General features: G+C 39.0%; 1 protein-coding gene across 2 annotated transcripts in view; it reads right to left on the bottom strand.

Moving 5' to 3' along the window:
• Nucleotides 1-208: 208 nt before the first annotated feature.
• NLN (neurolysin) overlaps nt 209-26,825 on the bottom strand; it is a 147,364-nt gene continuing 120,747 nt past the window's right edge. For both annotated transcript variants that reach the window (XM_069096413.1, XM_069096414.1), the window contains exons 10-13: nt 25,394-25,580; nt 24,928-25,056; nt 22,840-22,976; nt 209-773 (exon numbers count right to left, since the gene is read on the bottom strand). In XM_069096413.1, the coding sequence (XP_068952514.1) occupies nt 639-773; nt 22,840-22,976; nt 24,928-25,056; nt 25,394-25,580 (588 nt within the window). In that variant the 3' untranslated portion in view covers nt 209-638. The remainder of the gene's footprint in view (nt 774-22,839; nt 22,977-24,927; nt 25,057-25,393; nt 25,581-26,825) is intronic.

Below are 26,825 nucleotides of genomic sequence, written 5' to 3'. Positions count from 1 at the left end.
CCAAACCCAAACCACGGCACATAATCCAAACAAGTGTAGCAGAAAGTCGGAAAAGATGAGGTCTGGTGTGCAAGGGTGACTAATATGTCACTGAGGCGATACTTTTGGCTCTGAATGATAGCCAAGGTAATGGCCATACCTCTGTACTGGTAAACATCAAGTCAAAGTTGATTCAAAGCCCCAAGGAAATATTTACAACATAAGAGAATTATGTGAAATTCATTTGTATTCACAAAAGCCACATGTACAAAACTTCAAAATGTAAGAATGGATTAAATTAACTATTGAACAATGTACATTAATTTCAATTTAAAAATTGTCAGTTTTCTCACATGTACATTACTTAGATTACAATAAAAAACAAATTATAAATCTTATGAAATTTTTATAAAAAGAAGTTCACATATGTACTTAAATGCTATTTTTATAACTGATTATTTTCTAATGGATTGTTCCTACAATTACATTTTTTGGGGGGGAATGGGGAATTCAGCGGTTAAGTTTGTGCTTTTTAAATAAAATGAGACTGACAGAACTCTACATATTTGCAAGTATGATATTCTCTCCTGTTTTAATGTCCCAAAACACCAAGAAACATCAATTTGTCTTGGAGACACAACTACAAAAGATTCCCAGTCTTACAGAGTGTGCAGGCCTTTACTTATTAGGAATGCCTTTTGGTTTGGCTCACGTTTCAAGAACCTTCGGAGCATGTCCATGCCGTCCTGTGATCCCCCAGGCTTCAGGATAAGGTTTCTGTATTTCATTCCAACCTAATAAAATAAAACATTATGTCTGAGAGTTCATGTTTATACCAATTTTCCAACTCTATATATAGGTTTTTAAAAGTTGGTAGGGGGGAGGGAGTCGGGATAGAAGTAGAAAGAAAGGAACTCTTCTGGCTAGATTTTCTCTTCCCCGTGGGGTAGAACTGCTTAGGAGATTTTTCTTAGTACTTTTCTGGAGAGCAGATTCAATTGTTCTTCTTTGTTCCTCTCTGCTCAACAGTCTTGACTCCTTGGAGTTGTAGAAACTGGCCTTTGGGTGTAAGGCAGGAAAATATTAAAAAGGAATATCTGGCATGTTCATGTTTAGCATCCACAGGCAAGCAGAGCTGCAATTTCTGCATAATGTAAACTTTCCTCACTCTCAGTTGCTCCCTCAAACTATCAGCTCTAGCTCTAAGAGAAAGCAAAGGGAAAGAAGGTTGCCCATGAGGGTTCTAGTGAACTGGATCTGCTGCTGTTACTTTCTTGGAAGAGGATGAATTACAAGAAGCTCCCACTGGGCTTGGGGCCCAAATAGACAAAGGCCCTTGTAGCTGTGTCTTTCACAAAGTTTGGCTTGGAAGCGTAGAATTCAAATGTATGATACTGTCCCTCTATCTATACATCCTTTATTTTACTTTGGGGACTCCCTGTCTTTTGTGCATCTATATGAACATAATCCACTGGAGAAGGAAATGGATACCACTCAAGTATCTTTACCAAGAAAACCCCACGGACAGTATGGTCCACGAGGGAATGATTGAACAGCAACATGAACATAACAAGTATCGTTTGTCTATTACAGAGTAATGAAGCAATTATAATTAAGGGAAGACTTTTATGACAACCTCATGTGCGCACAGGAGGACCAAGTGGGAAAAGAGTCCTTGATAGAAGATCTAAATCTATTTGGGTCAAGAGGACTAAAAAACTCCACTCACTGCAAGATGAGCGAGAGAACAGCTAGTGACTAAAGCTGCACAAACTTCTGACACACACATGATTTTGAGTAATAACCATGAGAGAAATAGCAGCGGCACCAAACACATTAATATGGAACAGGGAAAATGGATACCTGAAATCAATAGATTTCCTCTATCCCTCATTTGAGCTGACTCTCTTGATTTTCTCCTGAAATGAATCTTTCATTGCCAGAGAAGAGACAATGATGACAGATGTGCTTTACCTCATTCTTTTTTCTTGCTGCATGAGAAGACATTCAATACAGATTTATTGAATGCCTACTATGTGTCAGACACATAGTTGGGCAGCTAGGTGGCACAATGGATAGAGTGCCAGGCCTGTAGTCAGGAGGATTCATCTTCCTGAGTTCAAATCTGGCCTTGGACACTCCTAGTTGTGTGATCCTGGGCAAGTCACTTAACCTTGTTTGCCTCAGTCCCCTCATCTGTGAAATGAACTGGAGAAGGAAACCATCTCAGTATCTTTGTCAAAAAAACCCCAAATGGGGTCACAAAGAGTCAGACATAATTGACAAATAGTAACAAAAAGTGCCAGGCACTGTGCTAAAGGCTAAGGACACCCAGAAAGGCAAAAGATAATTCCTTCTGTCAAGAAGCTCACAGCCTGGCAGAGGCAGGTCCGGAAGGCAGCAGCGGTGCAGAGGTAGGCCTGGGAGGAGGCCTGATCAACTCCGGGGGCAAGTTGTGCCACCAACCACAAGGGCCACTACCAGGCCTATCAACAAAGGTCTGGGACTGGAAAGAGCAAGGTAAGAACCAAATGTAGGGCCCCTGTCCAGGACAGCAAACACTCCTGGGACTCCATAGCCTAGAAATTTAAAAAAAAGCCCCTATCAGGACCTCCAAGGACCAGGATGGTAGAGTGAACCCCCCCTGCTCCCACCCCCCCCCCCCTCAAAACATAGCAACTAATATAAATATATTTGCCCAACAGGGCAAAACCCTCAACAATAAAGGCTTTGGAACCCTAGAGGAAGGGCGTGGCTAGGACCCTGCCTCAAAATGGGTAGAAAGCAGACTACAAAGACTCTGGAGTCCTACTGTCCTCAGAGGGAGGAACCAAACTCAGAGGGAGACAAAGTGAACTCCACACCCACAGCTGAAACATCAACAGGGAACAGAAAGCTCTCCTAGATGAGATCAAAAGGAACTTTGAAAACCAAATGAGAGAGATAGATGGCAAAATGAATATGTCTCTTAAAATCAAAATTGCAGAATTAGAAAAACATTATGATGAAGAAAACAGCTCCTTAAAAAGAAAAGTGAATGATATGGAAAAGGAGCTCCAAAAACTAACCAAGGAAAATGATTTGCTAAAAATGAGAATCAACCAAATTGAAACAAATAACTCTATGAGGAACCAAGAATTAGTCAAACAAAACAACAAGAATGAAAAATTAGAAAAAGAGGTAAAATATCTCAATGGAAAAATAACCGACCTGGAAAACAGATCCAGGAGAGATAATCTGAGAATCATAGGCCTACCAGAAAATCATGATGAAAAAATGAGACTGGACAACATTCTCCAAGAGCTCATTAAGGAAAACTGCCCTGAGATACTAGAACCTGAGGGTAAAATAGAAATCGAGAGAATCCACCAGACACCTGCTGAAAGAGATCCCAAACTGAAAAGTCCTTGAAATGTTGTCGCCAAACTCAAGAGCTACCAGGTAAAAGAGAAAATACTTCAAGTGGCCAGAAAGAAACAATTCAAATATTGAGGAACCACAAGTGAGGATCACACAGGATTTGGCAGCCTTTACACTGAAAGATTGGAGGCAGTGGAAAACAATTTTCTGGAAGGCAAAAGAGCTCGGGTTACAACCAAGGATCACCTACCCAGCGAGACTGAGCATATTCTTCCAGGCAAAGAGATAGTCATTCAACGATATGACAGATTTTCAGACCTTCCTGATGAAAAAGCGAGAGCTCAATGGAAAATCAAACTCCAATTATGAGATGCAAGAGTGACATAGAAAGGTAAACAAGAAACACACACACACACACACACACACACACACACACCCTGTTATTTAATAAGAGCAAACTGTTTATAGACAAGTAGAGGGTATGAGTATAAATTACACAAAATGATGATTAAAAAAATCTTATTAAGGGCTACAAAGGGACTGCAATAGAAGAAGAGGAATGAATGAAGTGGAAAAGGGTAAATTATGCCACACAAAGAGGCATAAAAACAATATAGCAGAGGAAAAGAAGGGAGGGAGATGAGTATTATATGAGCTTTTCCCTCATTGGTTCTGGTGAAAGTTGGGAATAACAACCACTTAAGCATAAGACTCTATGGAGAAGACACAAAACATATCATATTAGAGGGAAAGAGGGGAGGGTGAGGAGCTTTGCATGAGATTTGTTTCTGTCACCCTTGGTGCGCAGAAGAAATAACATGCTTTATTAAGTATAAAAATATCCTACAGGCAGTAGGAGGGGGAAAGGGCTACCGAAGGGGGGGTTTAGTAGGGAGGGAAGAAGTAAGGGAGAAGGGAGGAAAAGGGAGGGGGGCTTATAAGGGAATACTGAGGGAGGTGGTAGTCAAAAGGGAAACTATTAAGGATGGGAAGGGAGAAGGGGAGAAAAAATATAAGCATTAACAGGGGAGGGAATAGGATGGAGGGAAAGAAACAGATAATCATAACTGTAAATGTGAATGAAATGAACTCTCCCATAAAATGGATAGCAGAATGGATTAAAAATCATAATCCTACAATATGCTGTTTACAAGAAACACATCTGAAACAGAGGGATACACACAGGGTAAAGGTAAAAGGCTGGAGTAAAATATATCATGCCTCAGCTAAAGTAAAAAAAGCAGGGGTAGCAATCCTTATCTCAGATAAAGCAAAAGCAAAAATTGATCTAATTAAAAGAGGTAAGGAAGGAAACTATATCCTACTAAAAGGCACCATTGAGAATGAAGCAATATCATTACTTAACATATAGGCACCAAGTGATATAGCATCCAAATTCCTGGAGGAGAAGGTAAAGGAATTAGAGGAAGAAATAGATAGCAAAACTATACTAGTGGGAGACCTTAATCTCCCCCTCTTTGAATTTGATAAATCCAACCTCAAAATAAACAAGAAAGAAGTTAAGGAGGTGAACAGAATTTTAGAGAGGTTAGGTATGACAGATCTCTGGAGAAAACTGAATGGGGATAAAAAGGAATATACTTTCTTCTCAGCAGTTTATGGCTCAAAAAATCAACCATGTTCTAGGGCATAAAAACCTCACAATTCTGTGAAGTAAGGCAGAAATATTAAATGCATCCTTCTCAGATCATGATGCAATAAAAATTATATGCAATAAAGACCCATGGAAAGACAGACTAAAAACTAATTGGAAATTAAACAATTTAATCCTAAAGAATGAGTGGGTCAAACAAGAAATTATATAAACAATCAGTAATTTCATTCAAGAGAATGATAATAATGGGACAACATACCAAAATTTGTGGGATGCATTAAAGGCAGTTCTTAGGGGAAGTTTTATATCCCTCAGTGCATACATGATTAAATTAGAGAAAAGGGAGGTCAATGAATTGGGCATGCAATTGAAAAACCTAGAAAAAGAACAAATTCAAAATCCCCAATTAAATACTAAATTAGAAATACTGAAAACCAAAGGAAAGATTAAGAAAACTGAAATTAAGAAAACTATTGCATTAATAAATAAAACTGAGCTGGTTTTATGAAAAAAAAAAACAATAAAATTGATATACCCTTAGTCAATATGATAAAAAAAAGAAAGAAGAAAACCAAATTATGAGTATCAAAAATGAAAAGGGTGAATCTACCTCCAATGAAGAGGAAATCAAAACAATAATTAGGAATTCTTTTCCCCAATTGTATCAACATAAATTTGACAATCTTAGGGAAATGGATGAATATTTACAAAAATACAAGTTGCCCAGATTAACTGAAGAGGAATTAAATTACATAAATAACCCCATCTCAGAAAAAGAAATTGAACAAGCCATCAGTCAACTCCCTAGGAAAAAATCTCCAGGGCCAGACGGATTCACTAGTGAATTCTATCAAACATTTAAAGAACAATTGATTCCAATACTCTACAAACTATTTGGGAAAACTAGTGAAGAAGGAGTCCTACCAAATTCTTTTTATGACACAAATATGGTACTGATACCTAAATCAGGAAGAGATAAAACAGAGAAAGAAAATTATAGACCAATCTCCCTCATGAATATAGATGCAAAAATTCTAAATAAAATACTAGCAAAAAGACTACAGCAACTTATCTCAAGAATAATACACTTTGATCAGGTAGGATTTATTCCAGGAATGCAAGGATGGTTTAACATTAGGAAAACCATCAGTATAATTGATCATATCAATAATAAAACTAGCAGAAACCACATGATTATCTCAATAGATGCAGAAAAGGCTTTTGACAAAATACAACATCCATTCCTATTAAAAACACTAGAAAGTATAGGAATAAACGGAGCCTTCCTTAAAATAATAGGTAGCATCTATTTAAAACCATCATCAAATATTATATGTAATAGGGATTAGCTAGAAGCATTTCCAATAAGATCAGGTGTGAAACAAGGGTGTCCACTATCACCCCTCTTATTCAATCTGGTACTAGAAATGTTAGCAGTAGCAATCAGAGAAGAAGAAGAAATCAACGGAATCAAATTAGGCAAAGAAGAGACCAAGCTATCACTCTTTGCATATGATATGATGATATACTTAGAGAATCCTAGAGAATCAAGTAAAAAACTACTTGAGACAATAAATAAATTTGGCAAAGTAGCAGGATATAAAATAAACCCACATAAACCTCAGCATTCCTATATATTTCCAATGAAATTCAACAGCAAGAGATAGAAAGAGAAATCCCATTTACAGTTACTGTAGACCTTATAAAATATTTGGGAATCTACTTGCCAAAACAAACCCAGTACCTATATGATCACAACTACAAAACACTATTCACACAAATTAAGTCAGATCTAACTAATTGGAAAAATATCAATTGCTCGTGGCTGGGTCGAGCTAATATAATAAAAATGACAATTTTACCTAAATTAAATTATCTATTTAGAGCCATACCAATCAATTTACCAAAAAACTACTTTATAGAGCTAGAAAAAATAGCAACAAAATTCATTTGGAAGAATATCAAGGGAATTAATGCAAAGAAATGCTAGGGAAGGTGGACTAGCTATATCAGATTTCAATCTGTATTATAAAGCAGCAGTCATCAAAACTGCATGGTACTGGCTGAGGAATAGAGTAGTGGATCAATGGAATAGATTAGACACACGAGATTCAGCAGTCAATGATGATAGTAATCTATTGTTTGATAAACCCAAAGACCCCAGTTTTTGGGATAAGAACTCACTATTTGACAAAAACTGCTGGGAAAACTGGAATATAGTATGGTAGAAACTGGGCATAGACCATTACCTAACACCATATACCAAATATACCAAAATCAAGTCTAAATGGGTGCATGATCTAGGTATGAAGGTTGATACTGTAAGCAATCTCGGAAAACAAGGAATAGTTTACCTGTCAGATTTGTGGAGAGGGAAAGACTTTATGACTAAACAAGAATTAGAGAGCATTATAAAATACAAAATGGTTAATTTTGACTACATTAAATTGAAAAGCTTCTGTACAAACAAAGCCAATGTAACCAAGATTAAGAGGGAGGTGGGAAATTGGGAAAGAATTTTTATAACCAATGTCTCTGATAAAGGACTCATTTCTAAAATATACAGAGAATTGAGCCAAATCTATAAGAATACAAGTCATTCCCCAATTGATAAATGGTCAAAGGATGTGAACAGACAGTTTTCAGAGAAAGAAATGAAAGATATCTATAAGCACATGAAGAAATGCTCTAAATCACTATTGATTAGAGAAATGCAAATCAAAACAACTCTGAGGTACCACATCTCACCAGTCAGATTGGCTAAGATGACAAAACAGGAAAATGACAAATGCTGGAGAGGATGTGGACAAATTGGAACACTAATGCATTGCTGGTGGAGTTGTGAACTGATCCAACCATTCTGGAATTATGCCCAAAGTCTATAAATAATTTCATACCCTTTGACCCAGCAATACCACTTCTAGGGTTGTATCCCAAAGACATCACAGAAGTGGGGAAAAGACCCATATGTACAAAAATATTTATACCATCTCTTTTTGTGGTAGCAAAGAATTAGAAATTAAGGGGGTGCCCATCAGTTGTGGAATGACTGAACAAGTTGTGGTATATGCATGTTATGGAATACTATTGTGCAATAAGAAATGAGGAGTAGATGGACTTCATATTTACATGGAGAGGCTTATACGAACTGATGCTGAGTGAGAAGAGTAGAGCCAGGAGGAATTTGTACACAATTACAGACACAACATATGTGTGACGACCAACTTTGATAAACTGGACTCTTCTCAGCAATCCAGAGACATCAGTCAAACCCAAAAGACTCATGATGGAGAGAGATGTTTACATCCAGAGAAAGAACTGTGACTGAACCCAGATTGAAGCAAACTACCTGCCCTTTTTCGTGTTCTTGTTTGGTTTTGTTTCCTCTTTCCCATTCTTCATTCTATCTGTTACAATCCTTCTTTATAACCTGACTAATGCCTAATGTGAAAGTATTTGCAGATACTATACTTGATTGTATGCCACCCTGGGGGGTGGGAGATAAAATTTGAAACTCAAGGAGTTGTGATAATGAATCTTGTAAACTAAAAGTAAACAAATTAATTTAAAAAAAAAATTTAAAAAAGAAGCTCAAAGCCTAATGAGGAGACCAAACATGCAGAATAACTATATCCAAACAAGATATAGAGAAGATAAATTGCAAACAATAGAGGGAAGGCCCTGGCATTAAAGGAGATTGGAAAGTGCTTTTTTATAGAAGCTTGGATTTTAGCTGGGACTTGAAAGGAGTCAGGAGGCAGAGACGAGGAAGGAGAATATTTTTGGCATGGGGAACAATCAGTGAAAAAGATGATGAAAGGAGCATTGGAATATCTGTCCTGAAATAATAATATATATTGTATATTATATATCATCCAAGAAATAAGTTAGGTATGAGATATGGAGAAGCCTATTCTGGTCATGGCTAGAAGTATTCATCTTGTACCAAGTCAAAACTATGGACCTCAGCCACAAGCTATACCTTTGACTCTTATGCTTCTTTCCTTTTTCTTATAAGTCTAAACTTGACCTATGCCTTTAATCACAGGCTGCTAAATAATAACATAATAAGCAGTGAGAAGAGAGGAGGAGGAAGAGGTCACTCTAAAAGTCAATACTCCGGTTCCTCAGGGGTTACAGGAGTTACAGTCCATTTGGATAGCAGATGGGAAGAGATCTGTGTCTTGGTAATAACATATGTGTGTGCACATATCATGCTTACTTATCACTTTAATGTTAAAGAATCACTATTTAAGGATAGTACCCAGGGAATTCTCCTAATCATTTTCCCAGCCAGCTACTTTCCTGGACTTCATCAGTTCCAGCAACTTATCATTCTGCAAGAGAAATCAAACTCAGAAATTCACACCTCCTCTGATCACTTTCCACCCAGCTTTCATGACTATATCATGCTCCCACAGGTGACCTTGCTCCACTTCCTCTTCCAGCTAATTTTTATGTGTTATCTCCCCCATTATGAGGTCCCTGAGGACAGGACCTGTCTTATGCCTTTCTTTTTTTTCCACATCCCCAACTCTGACACATAGTAGGAGCTTAATAAATATTTTCTGACTCAGAACACTCTCCTCATAATAACCTGAGTTAGATAGTGCAAGTGACTTTGTCCTTATTTTTTAGAGGAGGGCACTGAGGCCTAGGGAAGTTAAATGACATGTTTAAGACAGATGTTAAATCTAAGACCTGGGACTGGAACCCAAATCTTTTGACTCTAAGGTCAGAGCTCCTTCTACTATCAAATAAATCAATAAACACTTATTAAGTGCCTACTTTGTGCCAGGTACTGTGCTAAGCTCTGGGCATACAAAAAGAGGCAAAAGACAATCCTTGCCCTCAAGGAGCTTATAAACTAATGGAAGAGAAATGTTATTGTTCAGCTGTGTCTGACTCTTTATGACGCAGGGTACCATAGCAAACCAGGTTCTTCTATCCTCTACTAGCTCCCAAAGTCTGTCCAAGTTCATGTTCTCTGCTTCCATGACGATACCTATTCATCTCAACTTCTGCTGTCCTCTTCTCCTTTTACCTTCAAACTTTCCCAATGTCAGGGTCTTTTCCAATGAGTTCTCCTTATATGGCCAATATACAAACAATTAATACAAAGCAAACTAAATAGTAAATAATTAGCAGAAGGAAAGCACTAGAGTTAAGAGGGGTTGGAGAAAGCTTCCAGTAAGAGGTGGGATTTCAGTAGACCAGGCTGACTGTGACAAAATGATATCCCTTACTACTTCTCCCCCAGCAACACTTGCAAACCAATGACCTTAAGTCCACCAGGGGGGCTAACCTCCAGCAAAGTTCCCATCTGCAACGTCCAGTTGAGAGTCTTGAGAAATAGTCTGGACTTACTGGAAGAGTTGTTATTTGTACTTTTGGAAGGGTGGGGTAAGAAGAGAAAAGCTGGTTCTTGCTGGTAGTAGAGGAACAGAAAATATGGACTTTATCCAGTGACTCGACACTCATTTAGCTACTAAATGACAGGCACAGACTCTCAGATTAAGTGGCGGTGTTGTGATGGGGCAGCTCATGACTCATCTTGGAGTCCGGCGGGCGCTGCTCAGGCTCACACTATGTGGTTTAATACAGTTCAAGCCTTTCACTGTTCACCAGCTCCAAACAAGTTGATTCAATTTCCTGAATTACAGTGCAATGGTCTCTTAATAGTTTCATTTCCTTCACAGTGAGGTTTTGAGAAGAAACTCGAAGTCCTTGTGGGTAACAGGATCTTGTTTTTCTTAAAAGGGTTAAGTGAATTCTTGTGCTTTATGAAAGCACCAGGCTCTCAGGGTGAGAGAATGGAGCCAAACAGATCCTGGACGGAGAGGAGGCAGGAGCTTTTGTCTGGGGCTGGTCCATTATGTCCACGCACCAGAGATGCTTAAATGTAGCACAAGAGCAGACCCCATCTCCCCACCTCTTGAAACCAGTTGACTCTGTAAGCTCCTTGAAAGGCAGAGGCTATTTTCGTTTTGGTTTTGCATCCTGAGCATTTATCAGGGTGTCTGGGAAATAGGAAACTCAGTTTCCTCATCTGTAAAATGAGTTGGATAAGGAAATGACAAACCACTCCAGTATCTTTGCCAAGAGAACCCCAAATGGGGTCATGAAGAGCCAGACATGGCTAAAAAAAAAAAATAAGACTGAACAACAACTGGTAAATAGGAGGCACTAAATAAATTTTTAAAATTAAACTGAATTAGGGATTTAAATAATTATGAGTGGTAATTCCATAAGGAACTGGTCATATCTGAAGATAAATGAATGTATATAGCATAGTCAGGGAACCCCTCTCTTCAATACAACACAAATAAAAGAGGGAAGTCAAATAATTGTGGGCTCAGTGGCAACATTCTCCAGCCCAATGAATGAAATGGTTCTATAGCTAATATTTCTAGCACCAATGAGCCAAACTCTCATAAACCAATAAACACTTTCAGCAAATGGAGAGACTGGGTGCTTTCCCAGTTTTTCATATTTCATATCCCTGGATTGTTCGTCCATTCACTGAAGTTTCTTATTAGCAATATGCTAAAATGGGGTTGATTTAAAATCATGTGTGTAAGGCCTTTAATACTAGAATCCTTGTGTCTTTTGGAGATTGCATAAGTCCTCCCCAATATGGATATCTTCTAAAGCCCGGGGTCTCTCCTGAGTTTGGTTACCCATGGACAAGGTCTATTAAATAGTCATCTGTTTTACTTGAGATTATCTTGAAAATACTAATGTTCTTTTAAGCAAAGCTAAAGGTGGGACAGTAAGTATTTTAATTAGTACATAGGTGGAAATAATTTCCATCTCCATTAAAAAAAGTGGCAAAGGTAATACTTTCTTGAAGAATGACAAATAGGGAGGATGAGGTATTTAAATTATTCGGGTATATAAACCCAACTTGTGCTAAGGAAAGCTATAATTACTCAAAGGAGTTTGGCTTATCCACAAAGGAAAAACTAAGACTACGAAAAATATTTATTATTCAGACCATAAATAGCAGTTGAATGGACAAATTACAGTAGGTATGCATTATTGTATATATGTGCACATAAATGTCTTGGACAAAGATACCTCAGTGTTTTATATATGGCTGGGAAAGAGACCACATGTGGACAATGGATTGAGCCTAGAATTGAACAGAAGGAAATGCATGAACTGGATTGCCTTTGAGATGATGCAAAGTTGCTTAAGTTATCTCAAGCTTTTCCCTGAAACAAAAGTCCACCTTTTTACTTATGGCATTGTTATATGTCTGTAAATCCTAAGACACTACATTGTCTGAAGCTCAATCTATTTTATCACCCACAGGGCAATGGAAAAGCACACATAAGATGTGAAGCAGACTGCCATATATTGCAAGGAATTCTTTATATTTTTCTGTTGCTTTTTGGAGGGCAACTGGGGTTAAGTGACTTGCCCAAAATCACATGGCTAGTAAGTGTGTCAAGTGTCTGGGGCTGCATTTGAACTCAGGTCCTCCTGACTCCAGGGCCAGTTCTCTATTCACTATGCCACCTAGCCACCCCTATTGCAAGGAATTCTTAAAGAAGAGAGGTATAAAAGTGTCATCAAAGAAATATATGAGCAAAAAAGATGGACTGGTCACATGGTGATGGTGAGGCATAACCCTTGGACATGCCATGTGTACAAAAGATGTTAAAAGAAAGTGAGGAAGGCCCTCAAGCATACTAGGTGGATCCCTTGTGATGAATTTAGAGGAACAAATGAACTGGAATGACCAAGGATAGGAAAGCCTGGATGGATGATCAGTTGGTCAACAAGCATTTATTAAGCATTTACTATAAATTACTATGTGCCAGGGAAAAACACAGTAGTCATTTCCCTCAAGGAGCTCATATTCAACTGGGGGAAAGGAGTGAAAAAAAGCACTTGGCTGGGGTTGGGGGAAGTGGAGCAGGCAGGGAGGTCAGTGGGCTCTAGAGCAAAAAGCCAACAGGACTTAGTGTTGTTGTCTGAATCTCTGGAGAAAAATCCAGTGATGGCATCATAGAGCCACTGGAGTTCAATATATGTGCTTTGTTTTGGACATGATGTATATGAATATACATGAGTGTGTATGTACTTACACATACATACACACATATATATTTCAATAGATCTTCAATAATGATCCCTTTTGTCTTCAGATCACACAGATCTCCCCTGTATCTCTCCCTGCCCCACTCCCAAAGAGCTATCATTCATAACAAAGACTTAAAAAAAAAAAAGGAAGAGGAACAAAATCAGTAAAACTCATTAATACATAGAAAATTCTGAAGTTTTATGCCATCTACCACATCTACAGAACTCTACCTCTGCAAAGGAATAAGGGAAGGGGTCTTTGCATAACTATTCTTTGGAGATAGGACAATATATTACTGACAGCACGGCAGAGTGAGAAACAGCATGGTATAGAGGATATATTAGACTTGGGGTCAGGAAGACTGAGTTCAAATCCTGCTTTAGACACTGGTTGTGTGAGCCTAAGTAAGTTATTTAACCTCTCCATGCCTCAGTTTCCCCATCTGTAAAATTAGAGGGTTGGACTTGATGGCTTTTTAAGGTCTTTTCTACTTTAAAATCTATTAATTTACGAACAATCACAAATTAACTGAATAATGTATGGGGGAGGGGCCCTAAAACACAGGGAAGTTTCTACTTTATTTACAACTCTCCCTTTGCCAGTTAAGCAGGCTGAGGTATAGATCTGGTCACAGCTGATACATCCTTCTACTGTTATTATTAATTCCAAGAAAAGCACCAGGAGTTCCATAGAGGATGAGGGCACACACAACATACCTTGCCCAGAACACACCTGTCCCCAATTCCCCCTCATCCCTTCATCTGGTCTATTACAGTAGCCTTCTATCTGGCATCGATGCCTCAATGGCCACCATAGTGATGTGACAACCCCTACTCAGTAAGCTCTAGTGGCTCCCTCCTAACCACAGGAACAAATATAAATCCCTGTGTTTCACAGGTAAAGTTATCTCAATACATACAATATATACATACCTGCATGGGAGACCCTTATGGAATAAAAACCCAACTTCTCTTTCTAGTCTTTTATATTACTACTCTCCATGTACTTTAGAGTTCAGTCATACTGGACTGCCTGCTCTCTTCTTTGTGTCTTTGTACTGGCTGCCTGAAATTCCATACCTGGAATGGTCTCCCTATGCTCTCCATCTCTAAGAATCCCTGATGCCTGCATCAAAATGGGCACAGGCCAAACCGAGAAGTGTGGAATATGGACGCAAGCCAGGCAAGAATCTGTCATAGCAGTTTCTAATTTGTTGATCAGAGAGCAGGGTTTATATAATGAATACAAAGCAATTATCTCTTAGGAATACATGCAAAAATATTTACTGTCCCTGTACATTTAGCATATCTGTATGTTTTTATGTCCTTGTTGACTTACGTAATTCCATGTTTTATTATCCTTGTTGCCTTGCATGCATCTATGTCTGGGTCACAGCTCAGTTATCACGTCCTAAACTCCTGCAAGTCAGGAAGAGATGGTGAGCCAATCTTAAGACACAATATAGCCTTCACAGATAACTGGCTTAGGAAAAATCCTGAACCAGAGTCTTCCCATGTATGGACTGGGTCAGAGACTGGCCCTCGACAAATCCCCAGCCTCCTTCAACACTTAACTTAAACGCTACCTACCAGAAAAGAGGCTTTCCTGGCCTCCCAGCCCCTCTGTAAATATCTTTTTTTATGTATCTTGTATAGTTGTCTTTTTCATTAGAATGTAAGTTTCTTGAAGGCAGGGACTGTTTTTACTTTTTCATTGTATCATCAGCACTTGGCACAGTTCCTAGAGCCAAGTGAGTACTTAAATGCTCACTGATTGGTTGACTTTATGATTGAAATGCTCAACAAGTCATTTTTACTTCCCTTCTCTCTTTGTTTAAGTCAGGCAAGGGACTGAAAGAATTCTGAAACTAGGACTGGGAGAGAAGGTGATGAAAAGGGAAACGAGGGAAGATCCAATGAGATGTTGGTGAGAGGACCAGTTAAGCACAAGGAAGAACCACACCTAGGCATCCTAGACAGAAAAGAATCTGGCTTGTCTTTAACGATCTCTAGAAGGGGAAAATCCACAACACCCTTAGGAACTCATTCTAGCCACAGTTTTATCTAAGATTCCAAAGTCTGAAGGACCCTGAAATGAATTCTTCTTGCCTCTGTATGTATTTAAGCTTCTTTATAAGACCATTTCTCCTCTGTATGGAATAAAAAATTAAAATAAAAGCATTCTTTATACTAAGTCTCCTCCAAGATGCTTTTGAAAATGTCACTCACATCCTACTTTCTCTTCATTGTTAAAGGGAGCAAAGTGAAGCAATTCCTCAAAATGGAAGGAAAAGAAAATAATTTTGGTAAAATATACAATTGTCCTTGAATTGAAAATATTTGTTGTCTATTTGAAAATTTTTCCACGATGAAGCTAACCATAAATATAAATAGTCCTAGTGAAGGTATTTGTTTTCACTCTGTCAACTCCAGGATAAGGGGCTTGTTTTTTTGCAACCACATCTGGTGTATCTAAAAGACATCCTTCAGAAAACTGCAGTCATACCAGAAGCCGCCACCCCAAGCAGCCTCTGAAGGAGGTGACTTAGCTCTTGGATGACAAGGTGACTTTCCCAGGAATCTCCCAAATTTATCCAGACTGATTTTAGCTGCTATCTTAAAAGCTAAGGAAAGGGCCGGAATACAAATATAGCTTTGTTTTCTCCATGAAAAGAAATCCAAAAAACTGATTGTAGGTGAAGTAGGCATAGGTCTGAAATCAGAGAGACAGTTTTAATAGTTTGACAGTGGGCCTCAAACTTGGGTCTTGCTATGGTGCTTCCTAATGTGTATGTATATATGAATGTATGTGGGTATGTATATATTGTATGTACACACATATTTGCCATGTAACACACATATACATGCATGCACATATACATGTTTGTAGGAGAGGCAGTGAGGCATAATTTATACAAGGCTGACTCTGGAGATGGAAAGACCTGGGCTTAATTCTTGCCTCTGTCTTAGTGGCATAATGACTATGTTATTCTGAACAAGACATTTCTTTTAAAAAAAAATCCTTATTTAATTTATTTTTTAACCTTCTCTTAAAAACTCTTGAGTTCCACATTTTTTCCCTCCCTCCAACCCCTCCACCATCCATCAAGAAGTCAAACAATATGATATTTATTATACATGTGAAACATATCCCTATGTTACTGCACAAGACATTGAACTTCTCAGTGCCCCAGGCAACTTTCTAGGGCTGTAGAAGTTGTGGACTCGCACTGGTAGAAGGAGCTCCCTTATACTGGAGTTTCCTGTATTAATGAAATTATATGTCCAATCCCTTATCCAAATATGTATATACGTATCTTGTGAATGTGAAAAAGAATGATCTGAAAGATGTGAAAATAAATGTGTGTATATAGCTCTATTGATCTATCTGTAGAGATATATTTCCCCACCCATTCATCCATTTGTTGCTGTTCAATCTTTCTGTCACATTCAACTCTTTGTGACCCTATGGACGATGCTGTCCATAGGGTTTTCTTGGCAAAGATATTGGAGTGGTTGACCATTTACTTCTCCAGTGGAATAAGGCAGAGGTTAAGTGACTTGCCCAGGGTCATACACTAATAAGTGACTAAGATCAGATTTGAACTCAGGTCTTCCTAATGCCAGGTCCAACAATCTATCTACTGTGCTATCTAGCTACCTTCATTCATCTATATGTACCTATGAACACACATATATGTACATACATATACAGGTACACATATGTACATATGTGTATGAACAATACTGTATAGGCCTATACTAGACATCTCTCGATTGAAGGTGTTTTTAATTTAACCTTTCTGAAAGTAGAGCAATCTCTTCAATATTCTTTTTTCTTTCTTTCTTCCTTTTTTTTTAGGCAATCAAGGTTAAGTGACTTGCCCAGGGTCACACAGCTAGTAAATGTTTGGGGCTGGATTTGAATTTACGTTCTCCTGACCCGAGGGCCAATGCTCTATCCACTGCTCCACCTAGCTGACCAATCTTAACTTCTTAATATTTAAGCTGATGCTTCGGGTGGGAAATAGCATGCTTTCCAGGACACACACAGAGATATTTACTAGCCAAAAACCTCTCAGGCTCTAGTCATTGGAGATTTACAAGTGTCAAGGGATTCTTGGCAGACTCCAGAGTTTTCTCCCCTGACTGATCAAACAACATTCAAGGGAAGGTGGGCCTTAGCACAACAAAGCCTGCCCTGGCATCTTGTGGTCTCACCTATTCCCTTTTACCCTTAAGAACTTCGTGCTCATTTTCTGACCAGACCTATTAACTTCCCTGGAGGACAGAACTCCCATTGAGGGAGCTTTCTTGGTGATGTAGGTTGGGATCTTCTCTGCAACTTATTGTCTTGGAAGATGCCTAGAACCTTGAGAGGTTAAGTGACTTGTCCAGAGTCACACAGCCAGTGTACGTCAGAGACAAGACTTGGACCTAGGTCTTTCTGACTCCAAAGTCAGCTCCTTATCCACTATCCCACCCAGCCTATACCAAGAGTGTTAAGTAGAAGCTCTTAATGTATTCCTTTACATAAGACACAGGTAACCTTTTTCAAAAGAGTCTGATTTGCAGCCTGATGACAGAGTAACATGACCAGGAAAAAGTAGAATTTTAAAAGGAAGAAAATACCCAAACTCAAGCAATCTCCATCAAATCTGCCTTTCTCTGAGGTTATTACCTATCATAGCATTTTATACCGGAAGTACAGAATAAGCATTCATGTTTTCTGTTAGTCTGAATGACATATCCACCTTTATTATTCACAATACAATTCAGCTGTTTAAACATTTTTTTTAAGTTTGTAGGGAACAGGTTCCAAATTATTATTTTTTCATACTTTTAGAAAGAACATTTGGTTTTCTTAACTCAAATGTTTACCTCAAAAATAAATTCTTTCAAAATTAAGTAATCTGATGATTTAGCTTAAAGGTGCTTGTCAATGGATTCTGCTATGTCTCTTTGAAAAGCTGGTCCAGTGTCTGCTATTGCTAGCCTGAATTCCTAGCTCTGTAAAGCGAAAGATTTTTATCAACATGATCTCTAAAGCCCCTTCCAGATTTAATGTGCATGGATCTATGTATGATCTATCCAAGGAGTAGATCATTTGCTCTAATACCATTAAGATGGGACATCATAAGAGTGGGGAAGTCACAAGAAGGGTATCTCTGAACAACTGACAGAAAGGAAAACAGTATCAGAGAGAAGTGGTTAAAGAAAAATGATATGGCATAAAGGTTTTTAATCTGTACTATACTGCTGAAATACCAAATTTTGGGGAAGCTAGCTACTGTTTTGACTCTGTTCAAGTTAATGGCTTCATGCTGCCTTCCATTAGCTTCCTGTTCATTGGACCTTGAAATATTTGAGTCTGGATGGATTGGTCATCATGTTTGCTTGGCTTCCAGAAATCCAACTCTGTAGCATTCCTAAATCTACATTAAACATAATTTGGCTAGTGGCCAACTAGAGAGTTTGAGAACATCAACGTGATAGCATACAGAAGACAAAGACAGCTACTGAACTCTGGAGCTATCCATCATTTGGCTGATCCTTAAGCATATAGTTGCTTGGTAAAGTAAAAAGACACCTGAGCTGAGAGAAACCAGTGGGATGCTGGTAAGATGAATGGGGGCATGGAGGAGATGACTGAGGGGTAGGTGGTATTCCAAGACTTTTAAGAAAGCCATTTTAGACTTATTAAAAGAGGTGGCGACATTGTAATTAAGCCTACCTTGGTGTATTTAAGTCCTATGGATAGAGGATAAAGTTTATTTAAAGCTCAAAAAAAAAAATTAGAACTGAATCTCTTCAGTGGAACCAAGAGAAAGTAAACCCAATCAATTTTTTCCAAATTAAAACATTCATTCACTCAAGAAATATCCATTTATGCCAGCACAGTGGAGAAAATGAAGATATAAAAGATCCTTGCCCTCAACGACCTTATAATCCAGTGTTGGAGATGAGACATACACACATATAAATAAAAAAATAAAACAGTCAATAAAATAGGTGCCATACAAATGATATAAATAAGCTTCAAAGAAGCAAGAGCTCATTTCTGATTGGGGTGATTAGGGAACACTGTAAGGACAAGGATGAAGTATTTGAGTTGGGTCTTGAAGCATTGGCTAAGATAGCTGAAGATAATGGAGGGGGTATTTCAGGCATAGTAAATGACTTGGGCAAAGCAAAAAGGATGATTTACCAGTGTGTGTGTGTGTAATTGTAAATATATCAGTTTAGCTAAAGCTTAAAGTTCCTAAAGGGAAGTAATAAAAGGAGATAATTGCTAGAAAGTCAGACTGGGGCCAGATTAAGGAAGACCCTAAATACTATGTTAAGAAAAATGTTAAGGTCTTTTCCCCCCCAGGTTTATGTCCTATGATTACTTTATGTACCCTTTAGCCTAGCCATACTGAACTACTTACTACCTTTCCCACTGCTTTGCCTTTGTTTACACAGTTCCTTAGGCCTGGAATAGCCTCCACCCACACACTTCCATCTATTGGAATCTAAACCACTCCTTAAGGTTAAATTCAAATGACACCTTGTACCAGTTAAGTCATCTCTCCCTAGCCTGTGAACTTTCATAGTTTATTGTATATTTTCTTTAGTCTATATATTTCACTTATCTGTGGACATGACTTATTGTACAAGACTGTAAGCAATTTCAGGGCAGGGTTGGTCTAATCCACTATTGAACTGAACTATATGTAAATGAATGGCCTAGTAAGGTTTTTTAATTGGGAGAGATATGATCAGAGTGGTGATTTAGGAAGATACATTTGATGGTAGGCCAAAAGAGTAGTACAGAGACAGCTAGTGACACAGTGGATAGGGAGCTGGAAGACCCAAGTTCAAATCTAGTCTCAGATATTTCCCAGCCATACGACCTAAAAGTCACTTAATCCCAGTTTGCCTCAGTTTCTTCATCATAAAATGGGGATCATAATGGCACCTATCTCCCAGGTCCTACTTGTCATGAGGACCAAATGAGGATAATTTATAAAGTACTTAGCACAGAGCCTAGAGCATATTAAGTGCTATATAAATGTTGGCTGTCATCATCATTAATTTGAAATGGAATAGGGAGAATCTGGGACAAGGGCACCAATGGCTATAGAATTCTATTAGTGAGGTGGCAAGGATCCAACCTAGGGTGGAGTAGAGTGGAGTGGAGGGGGACAGAGAGGTAATGAAGGTGGACACAATGATAAGACTTGGTCACTCATTAGTACTGGGGGCAAGGGAGAGGAACAGTCAAATATAATTTTATGGTTTCAAGCCTAGGTAATTGGGAGAATGATGTTACCATGGATAGAAATAGGGATGTGGGAGAAGGGGTGAAAGAACTGTTTTGGGGGGAAAGATTATTTTGATATGATGAACAAGAAGCCTGATGGGACCATGGGAGGGGATGAGCATTCCAAGGACAGAGTCTTGTCTTGGGGAATGTCTACATTGGGGAGGAAGATAAACCACAGCTCTGTTTCTTACTAATTAACTTCTCAGAAGCTCTAAGTTTCCTCATCTATATAATGAGGCATTGGAACCAAATGATTTCTAATATTTCTGCCAGCTCCACCAAAGAACAGCTGAAAAGACATGAAAATAATTTTAGTGGAGTAACATTGTCATAGAAACCAAGATAGGACAAAGTTCCTCAAGGGTCAGTTTTCAATAACAGTGCGAAGTGCTGCAAGGAAGCCAAGGAGGACACAGCCTGAGAAGAAGTCTGTGGATTTCATGATTAGGTTGTCACTGGCTACCTTTAAGGGAGATGTTTTCATAGGAAGAAAAGAAAGGAAACAAGGACATATTAAGTGCCTACTATGTACTTTATGTACATTTATGTACTTTAAAGATACTATCTCATTTGATCCTCACAACAACCCTGGGAGATAGGTGCTATTTTACAGCTGAGGAAATTGAGGCAGAGAGAGGGTAAGTGACTTGCCCAGGGTCACACAGCTAGTACATATATGAGGATAAATTTGAACTCAAGTCTTTCTAACTCCATTTCTAGCACTTTATACACTGGGCCAACTAGTAATAAAGAGAAGAAACCAGATTGCAAAGGTAGGAGAAAGCAGAAGTGGAGAAGAAGGAGATATAGTCAGAATAGATCAAGAACTCTGGCTGCAGAAAAGGGTGAGGAAAATAAGGGTGGTAGCCAGAGAGGGCAACAGAGTTACCTAAAAGTATTTTCAAGGTAATGAAGACTAAGATATTTTTAGGCAGGCAGAAAAAAACCAGTGCAGAATAGAATGAATTCACAATACTGAATTCACAAGATAGGAAAGAAATGTCAGAGGAGGGACAGCTAGGCAGAACAGTGGATAGAGTCCAGGCCCTGGAGTCAGGAGGACTGAAGTTCAAATCTGACCTCATACACTTATTAGCTATTGACCCTGAGCAAGTCACTTAACCCTGATTGCCTCCAAAAAAAAAAGTCATGGAGGAGATGGGAAAAAGAATATAGGCATCTAGAGAGAAATTTTGAGTGGGAAGAAGGAAAGAAAGATGAGAGCAGTTCAACTTTCTTGGTAAAGAGAAGATAATCTGATAACAGCAGAGAAACAGGAGAGACAGAGAAGGAAAGTGATTTGGAAAAGTCATTGAGGGAAGCAATCAACAAGACCAGGCTGTCAGTCAGGTGCCCAGTGGAAGTTAACCCCAGTGGGACTTTGTGCTGGGCTTGGTTAATATGGTCCTGTGATTTTCTCTGGGAATATTCTATAGCCCAGAGAACAAGAATGGAGAAGGCAGATGGTGGGGGTGAGATTTAAGGGATCAAAGAAGTTTGGGGCATTGATAAGCTCAAGTTAAAAAAGCTGATCAGTGTCCCAGTTGGACAGGGGGTCCAAATGGCAAGGTTCTAGGCATGAGAGGCCCCCATGTGGAATGCAAGAGAGGTGAAAGGTTGAGGCTTCAGTCAAAGTGAGGACACAATACTCTCAGATCCAATAGACAAATGCTTTTTGAGCATCTAGCATGTGGAAGGCACTGTGATTCTATGGAAAGGCCAAGGGCAGGAAGGACTTGAGAAGTCTCTCTTTAGCTAGCTATTCTTCTGACTATTGCTTCACACCACAGGAGTCCAGGACCACACTATAGAAACTATCAGCAGTAGCGAACACAGTGCCAGGTGAAACTTCAATTGGGCAGGATGTAGGGCTGTAACTAAGGAGTCTTTGGCTGGTAGCCACCTGGTAGACTATTCACTGTGTGGTGAAAGAAAAAGCTCAGGTTAAAGAACCAACTTGGGTTACTGAAAGGCATTCCTGTAACTGAGTAAGCCCCAAGTAAGAGGTACCAGAAGCTGAGAAAAGGTGCCTCCCACAGAAAGGGTCCAGTGAAAGCATGTACACGGTATCAAAATCCAAGGAGATCATTTGGATCAGGAAGGAGCTTCCCTTCCTCTCCTCAGCTCCTATAAAGCTAAAACACAGCAGAACACATGTCAAAACAAGCAACTATAATGCCCAAGTGCTGTCAACAAAGCTTTGAATTTTTAATTATGCAACATATTGGAATGTTAATGAGCAAGAAAATGCAGTTGGTATTAAAAAAATACCTCATGGAATTGGACTTAATCACTTCTACCTCTCAATACATTACATAAGCACGCGTGATTTATAGAGATGCAGAGAGAGGGCTGGAATGAGACATAAACTATTATAATCCTCTAAAATCTAGATACACCCATGGTTTTAGTACTTATAGTGGGAGGGAAGGAAAGGACCTGAGATATTAACCTAAGAAGGAAAAAAAAAAAGCAAATACACTACCTCTGGATTCATAATCCCTTCTTTTTTAAAGCAGCTATAAAATATGTCCATGGAAAACACTTCACTCCACAAGTATCCATAATACTGAGCATCATAGCCTCCTGCCAAATGTCCAAAAGTTGCTGGCATGTTTGTACCTTAAAATAAACATAAAGACAAATCAATGCCATGAATTAAGTGAACAGTTAAGAGACTCTCAGCTGGTTAAAGTTTCCATGCGGAAGGGGTCCCTGTGGCTTTGACTTCCCCAAAAGTAAGGTTTGGATCACTGCCCTTGGCCAAGGTGTTTACAAATGGCTCTCTTATCTTAGGCCCCAGTTTAGAGCCAGTTTCAGCTTTTAGTTCAGGAATGTCTAACAATAGTTTCAGAGGTGCCCACACCCTTTGGATCTTTCCAAGCTCCTTATTCTTCCCTTCCTTCAGACACTCACCTGTCTCTATAATGCCTATTAATCATACTCCTGTCCCATCTCTTTGTATTTTAAATAGTAACATGGGCATTAAATGTCTCAGGACTACAATTGGGTTTTAGGATAATAACCACTTAAATGGGTGCCTTTCATTTGAGGATTATCAAAAGTGTCTCACTCATTAAATTTAATTTACTAATTTCTACCACAAAGCTGAATGGCCTCTCTAACTACAATGGGAAATAACAGTGACCCAAGGCACAAAACTGCCCTGTTAATAATAGTTAGGTAAGTTAGAAGACTGATTCTATCTGCTCACTCTCATCTCTCTTCTGTCTTTATATGTGGCTGAATCACTTCAATAAATATTTCCTTCATGAGTATCATTGTCCTGGCCTATTATATCTCACAGGGAGCTAGGACAGACCTCAGAAGCTATTCAGCTGAGCTCCCTCACTTTACAAGTGAAGAAACTGAGAACCACAGAGGTTAAGTCCCTTGTCCAAGGTCAGAAAGTTTTGTTGATCTCTGTTATTCACCTCATACCACTACACCCACCAAATCTCAGACTAGGGGTGGCTAGTGAGGTGAAAAAGGAGGAAGCCGCCAGTCCAATAGATTCAAAATAAGCCAGGTCAAACCAAGCTTCATTTTTCGTTTCAGTCTTTAGAAGCCTGTGGCTCTGTAGAAGGATCTGTGCCCTTCCTTCCCAGCAACTCCTCCTAGAGAAAAAGGGAACAATCATTGCACAGGTGAGTCCGCAGGAGGCAGGAGTGCCTTCCCACCCCTCTCACTCCTCTTGTCTTATTGCAAAAATGGTGTTTCAGGAAACTGTCCCCTGTGAAGGAGAAAAGCAGTTTCAAGCAATTTTGACAAGATATCTTGGAAGCACCTTTGTAATAAATGGAAGTAATTATGACCTCGCAGAAATTTAAAAAAAAAAAAAGAAATGAAGTTAGGTCATCAGTGGCTCCCAATTGCCTCCAGGATCAAATATCAAATCCTGTTTGTCTTTCCTACTTTATATCGTACTTTCCTTCTCATACCTTACTCTCCTATCATATAAGAAACTCTGGTCTCCTTGCAGGTCCAGGAACAAGACACTGCCCCTCCCAGCTTTGCATTTTCTGTGGCTATCCTCCATTCCCAGGATTCTGTCCCTTCTCTGTTTCCTGGTTTCCTTCAAGTCTCAGCTAAAATCTTGCTTTTGTAAGAACTCTTCCCAGTCCTCCTTCATGTTAGCACCTCCCCTCTGAGAAAATCTCCAATTTACCCTGCATGTATTTTGTTTGTATATAGTTTTCTGCACAATGTTTCATCCTGTTAGGCTATAAGCTTCCTGAAGGCAGGGACTGCTTTTTTTTTTTGGGAGGGCAGTTGGGGTTAAGTGACTTGCCCAAGGTGACATGGCTAGTTTTCTTTTGTGTGTATGTCTGAGGCCGCATTGGAACTCAGGTCCTCCTGACTCCAGGGCCAGTGCTCTATTCACTGTGCCACTTAGCCGCCCCAGCAGGGACTGTTTTTACATTTCTTTGTGTCCCCAATGCTTAGCAAAGTGTCTGGTAAGCACTTAAATGCTTCTTGTCTTGACTATCTTCCCCAGCAGGGTTAAGACCATACATACCTTAGGCTGCACAGAAAAAAAAAATTACCAAATCAAATCTTTGCATTTACATACCTGGGGTAGCTGGAATGCCTAGAATCTCGGAACAATATTTGGCATATTCCTTTGAGGAGTCCAATGAGGCATCAGTATGGAGAGCTTGATCTACTTTGCTCAATACAATCTGGCGGAGGGTCAAAAGACCTAAAAGAACAAGGGTGGGGGGGAGAGGCAGGATTTTTACAAAGCAGAAATATATTTTCTTTCTAACATGCTAAAATCACAGATTCCAAAAGAAATAATCATCTTCTCTGAAGACTAAGAACAAGTTAAAATTCTTTGAAAGAGTATTTCAGTATGTAAAAGGCTCCTTTGAGACTCATTCACAAAGCTTCTTTACTCTGGGTGAAACTATCTCCCATTATCACTAATGGGCAAAGCGGTCTTAAGAAGGAGAAAACAGAATGAATGGATAGGCAGATGAGAATTTTGCATTCAAGTATTCTAGTTTCTTTTTTTTCCCTAGCCTTTCCAGTCATACCTGTGTTGACCAGTCGAGAAGCGACAAGTTTTTCAAGGAGATCATCTGTTATAGGGTTCCCATCTTTATAGTGCTTTGAGAGGCGTCGGAGGGAATCCTTGTCCCACACCCAATTCTCAAGCATTTGGGAAGGCACCTCCACAAAGTCTGTTTCCACGTTAGTTCCACTAAATCGAGCAAAATCAGTCTGGAAGGAAAGACATATATGGACATTTACAGGAGGAAAATCTGAAAATATAAAATAATTGCAACTTCTATTTGTAAGGTTTATGGAATGTATCTATATTGTTGGATATCATATATTTATATTGCTAGACTCTCACAGTAATGCTATTAAGTAGCCAGTATAACTCTTATTATCTCCTTTTTACAGATCAGTAGGGCTAATGTCACTTGCCTGGCTTTTTCAGGGGTCATAGCCAGCTCTGGAATCCAGGGTCTTCTGACTCCAAATACAGTGCTTTCTCCTCTGAATCACACTGTTTTTCCCAAGTCACTTGGCAGTTAATTGTATTCAATAAAATCAGAATAGAAAGAACCCAAAACTAAAAACCATAATAACACAAATTTATATAGCATTTTATCATATACACACTTTGGGAGGTATAATTTAAATGCATGATGTGTATATGTACTAGTATGAGGAAATAGATAAGAGTGCTAGGCATGGAGTCAGAAAAACCTGAGTTTAAATTCAGCCTCAGACACTTCTTAGCTGTGCGATCCCAGGCAAGTCACTTAACCTCTGTTTGCCTCTGTTTCTCAACTAGCTTCTACCTCATAGAGCTATTGTGAGGATTGAAAGAGATTAATATTGTAAGGTGCTTAGCACAGACACATAAAAATGCTTATTCCCTTCCTCCCACGTGTATTTTTTCTCCCAGACAGTTGGTTCAGGAAAGTTTCTGGTGAGGAAACTCACTCTATCAATGCAGGCCAGTACCTGTCCTGCAATTTACTGTCTTCGAGAGATACCTGGGGCACTGATACTAAGTGACTTGCCCAGGATCGCAAAGTAAAAGATGTGTCAGAAATGGACTCTACTCAGGCCTTCCTGATTCCAAGATCCATCTACTACACCATGCTGGCCTTTAAGTACATATATTAGTCAGCTTTTTACAGATGAGAAAACTGAGGCTTAAAGAAAAGCCAATGGTCAAAGGTGATGAACTTCAGTTCTGGAACTAGAAGTTTAGTGTGATTTCAAATGGAATCCTCTTTTCACTCTGACATCTTGCCTCTAACACAAATCAAATAAAGCTGGAGTCAATTCTGCCCTTTAAAAAAGCAATATTAAAAAAACCTCAGGCATTCAAATCAAAATAAAATATTGTATTCAAGCAGCATGAAAAATAACCTGCTGAATAATCTATATTGGCAATTATTTCATGATTCCTCAGCCTCAGACACTTGAAAAATCACCAGGAAACCA

Source organism: Petaurus breviceps, unplaced genomic scaffold, assembly GCF_028583685.1.
Source record: "Petaurus breviceps papuanus isolate PSGF00001 unplaced genomic scaffold, PetGlider_PUasm1.0 229, whole genome shotgun sequence".
NCBI lineage: Eukaryota > Metazoa > Chordata > Mammalia > Diprotodontia > Petauridae > Petaurus > Petaurus breviceps.
Note: the sequence above shows the minus strand (reverse complement) of the source record. Positions and strands in the feature narration are given on the sequence as shown.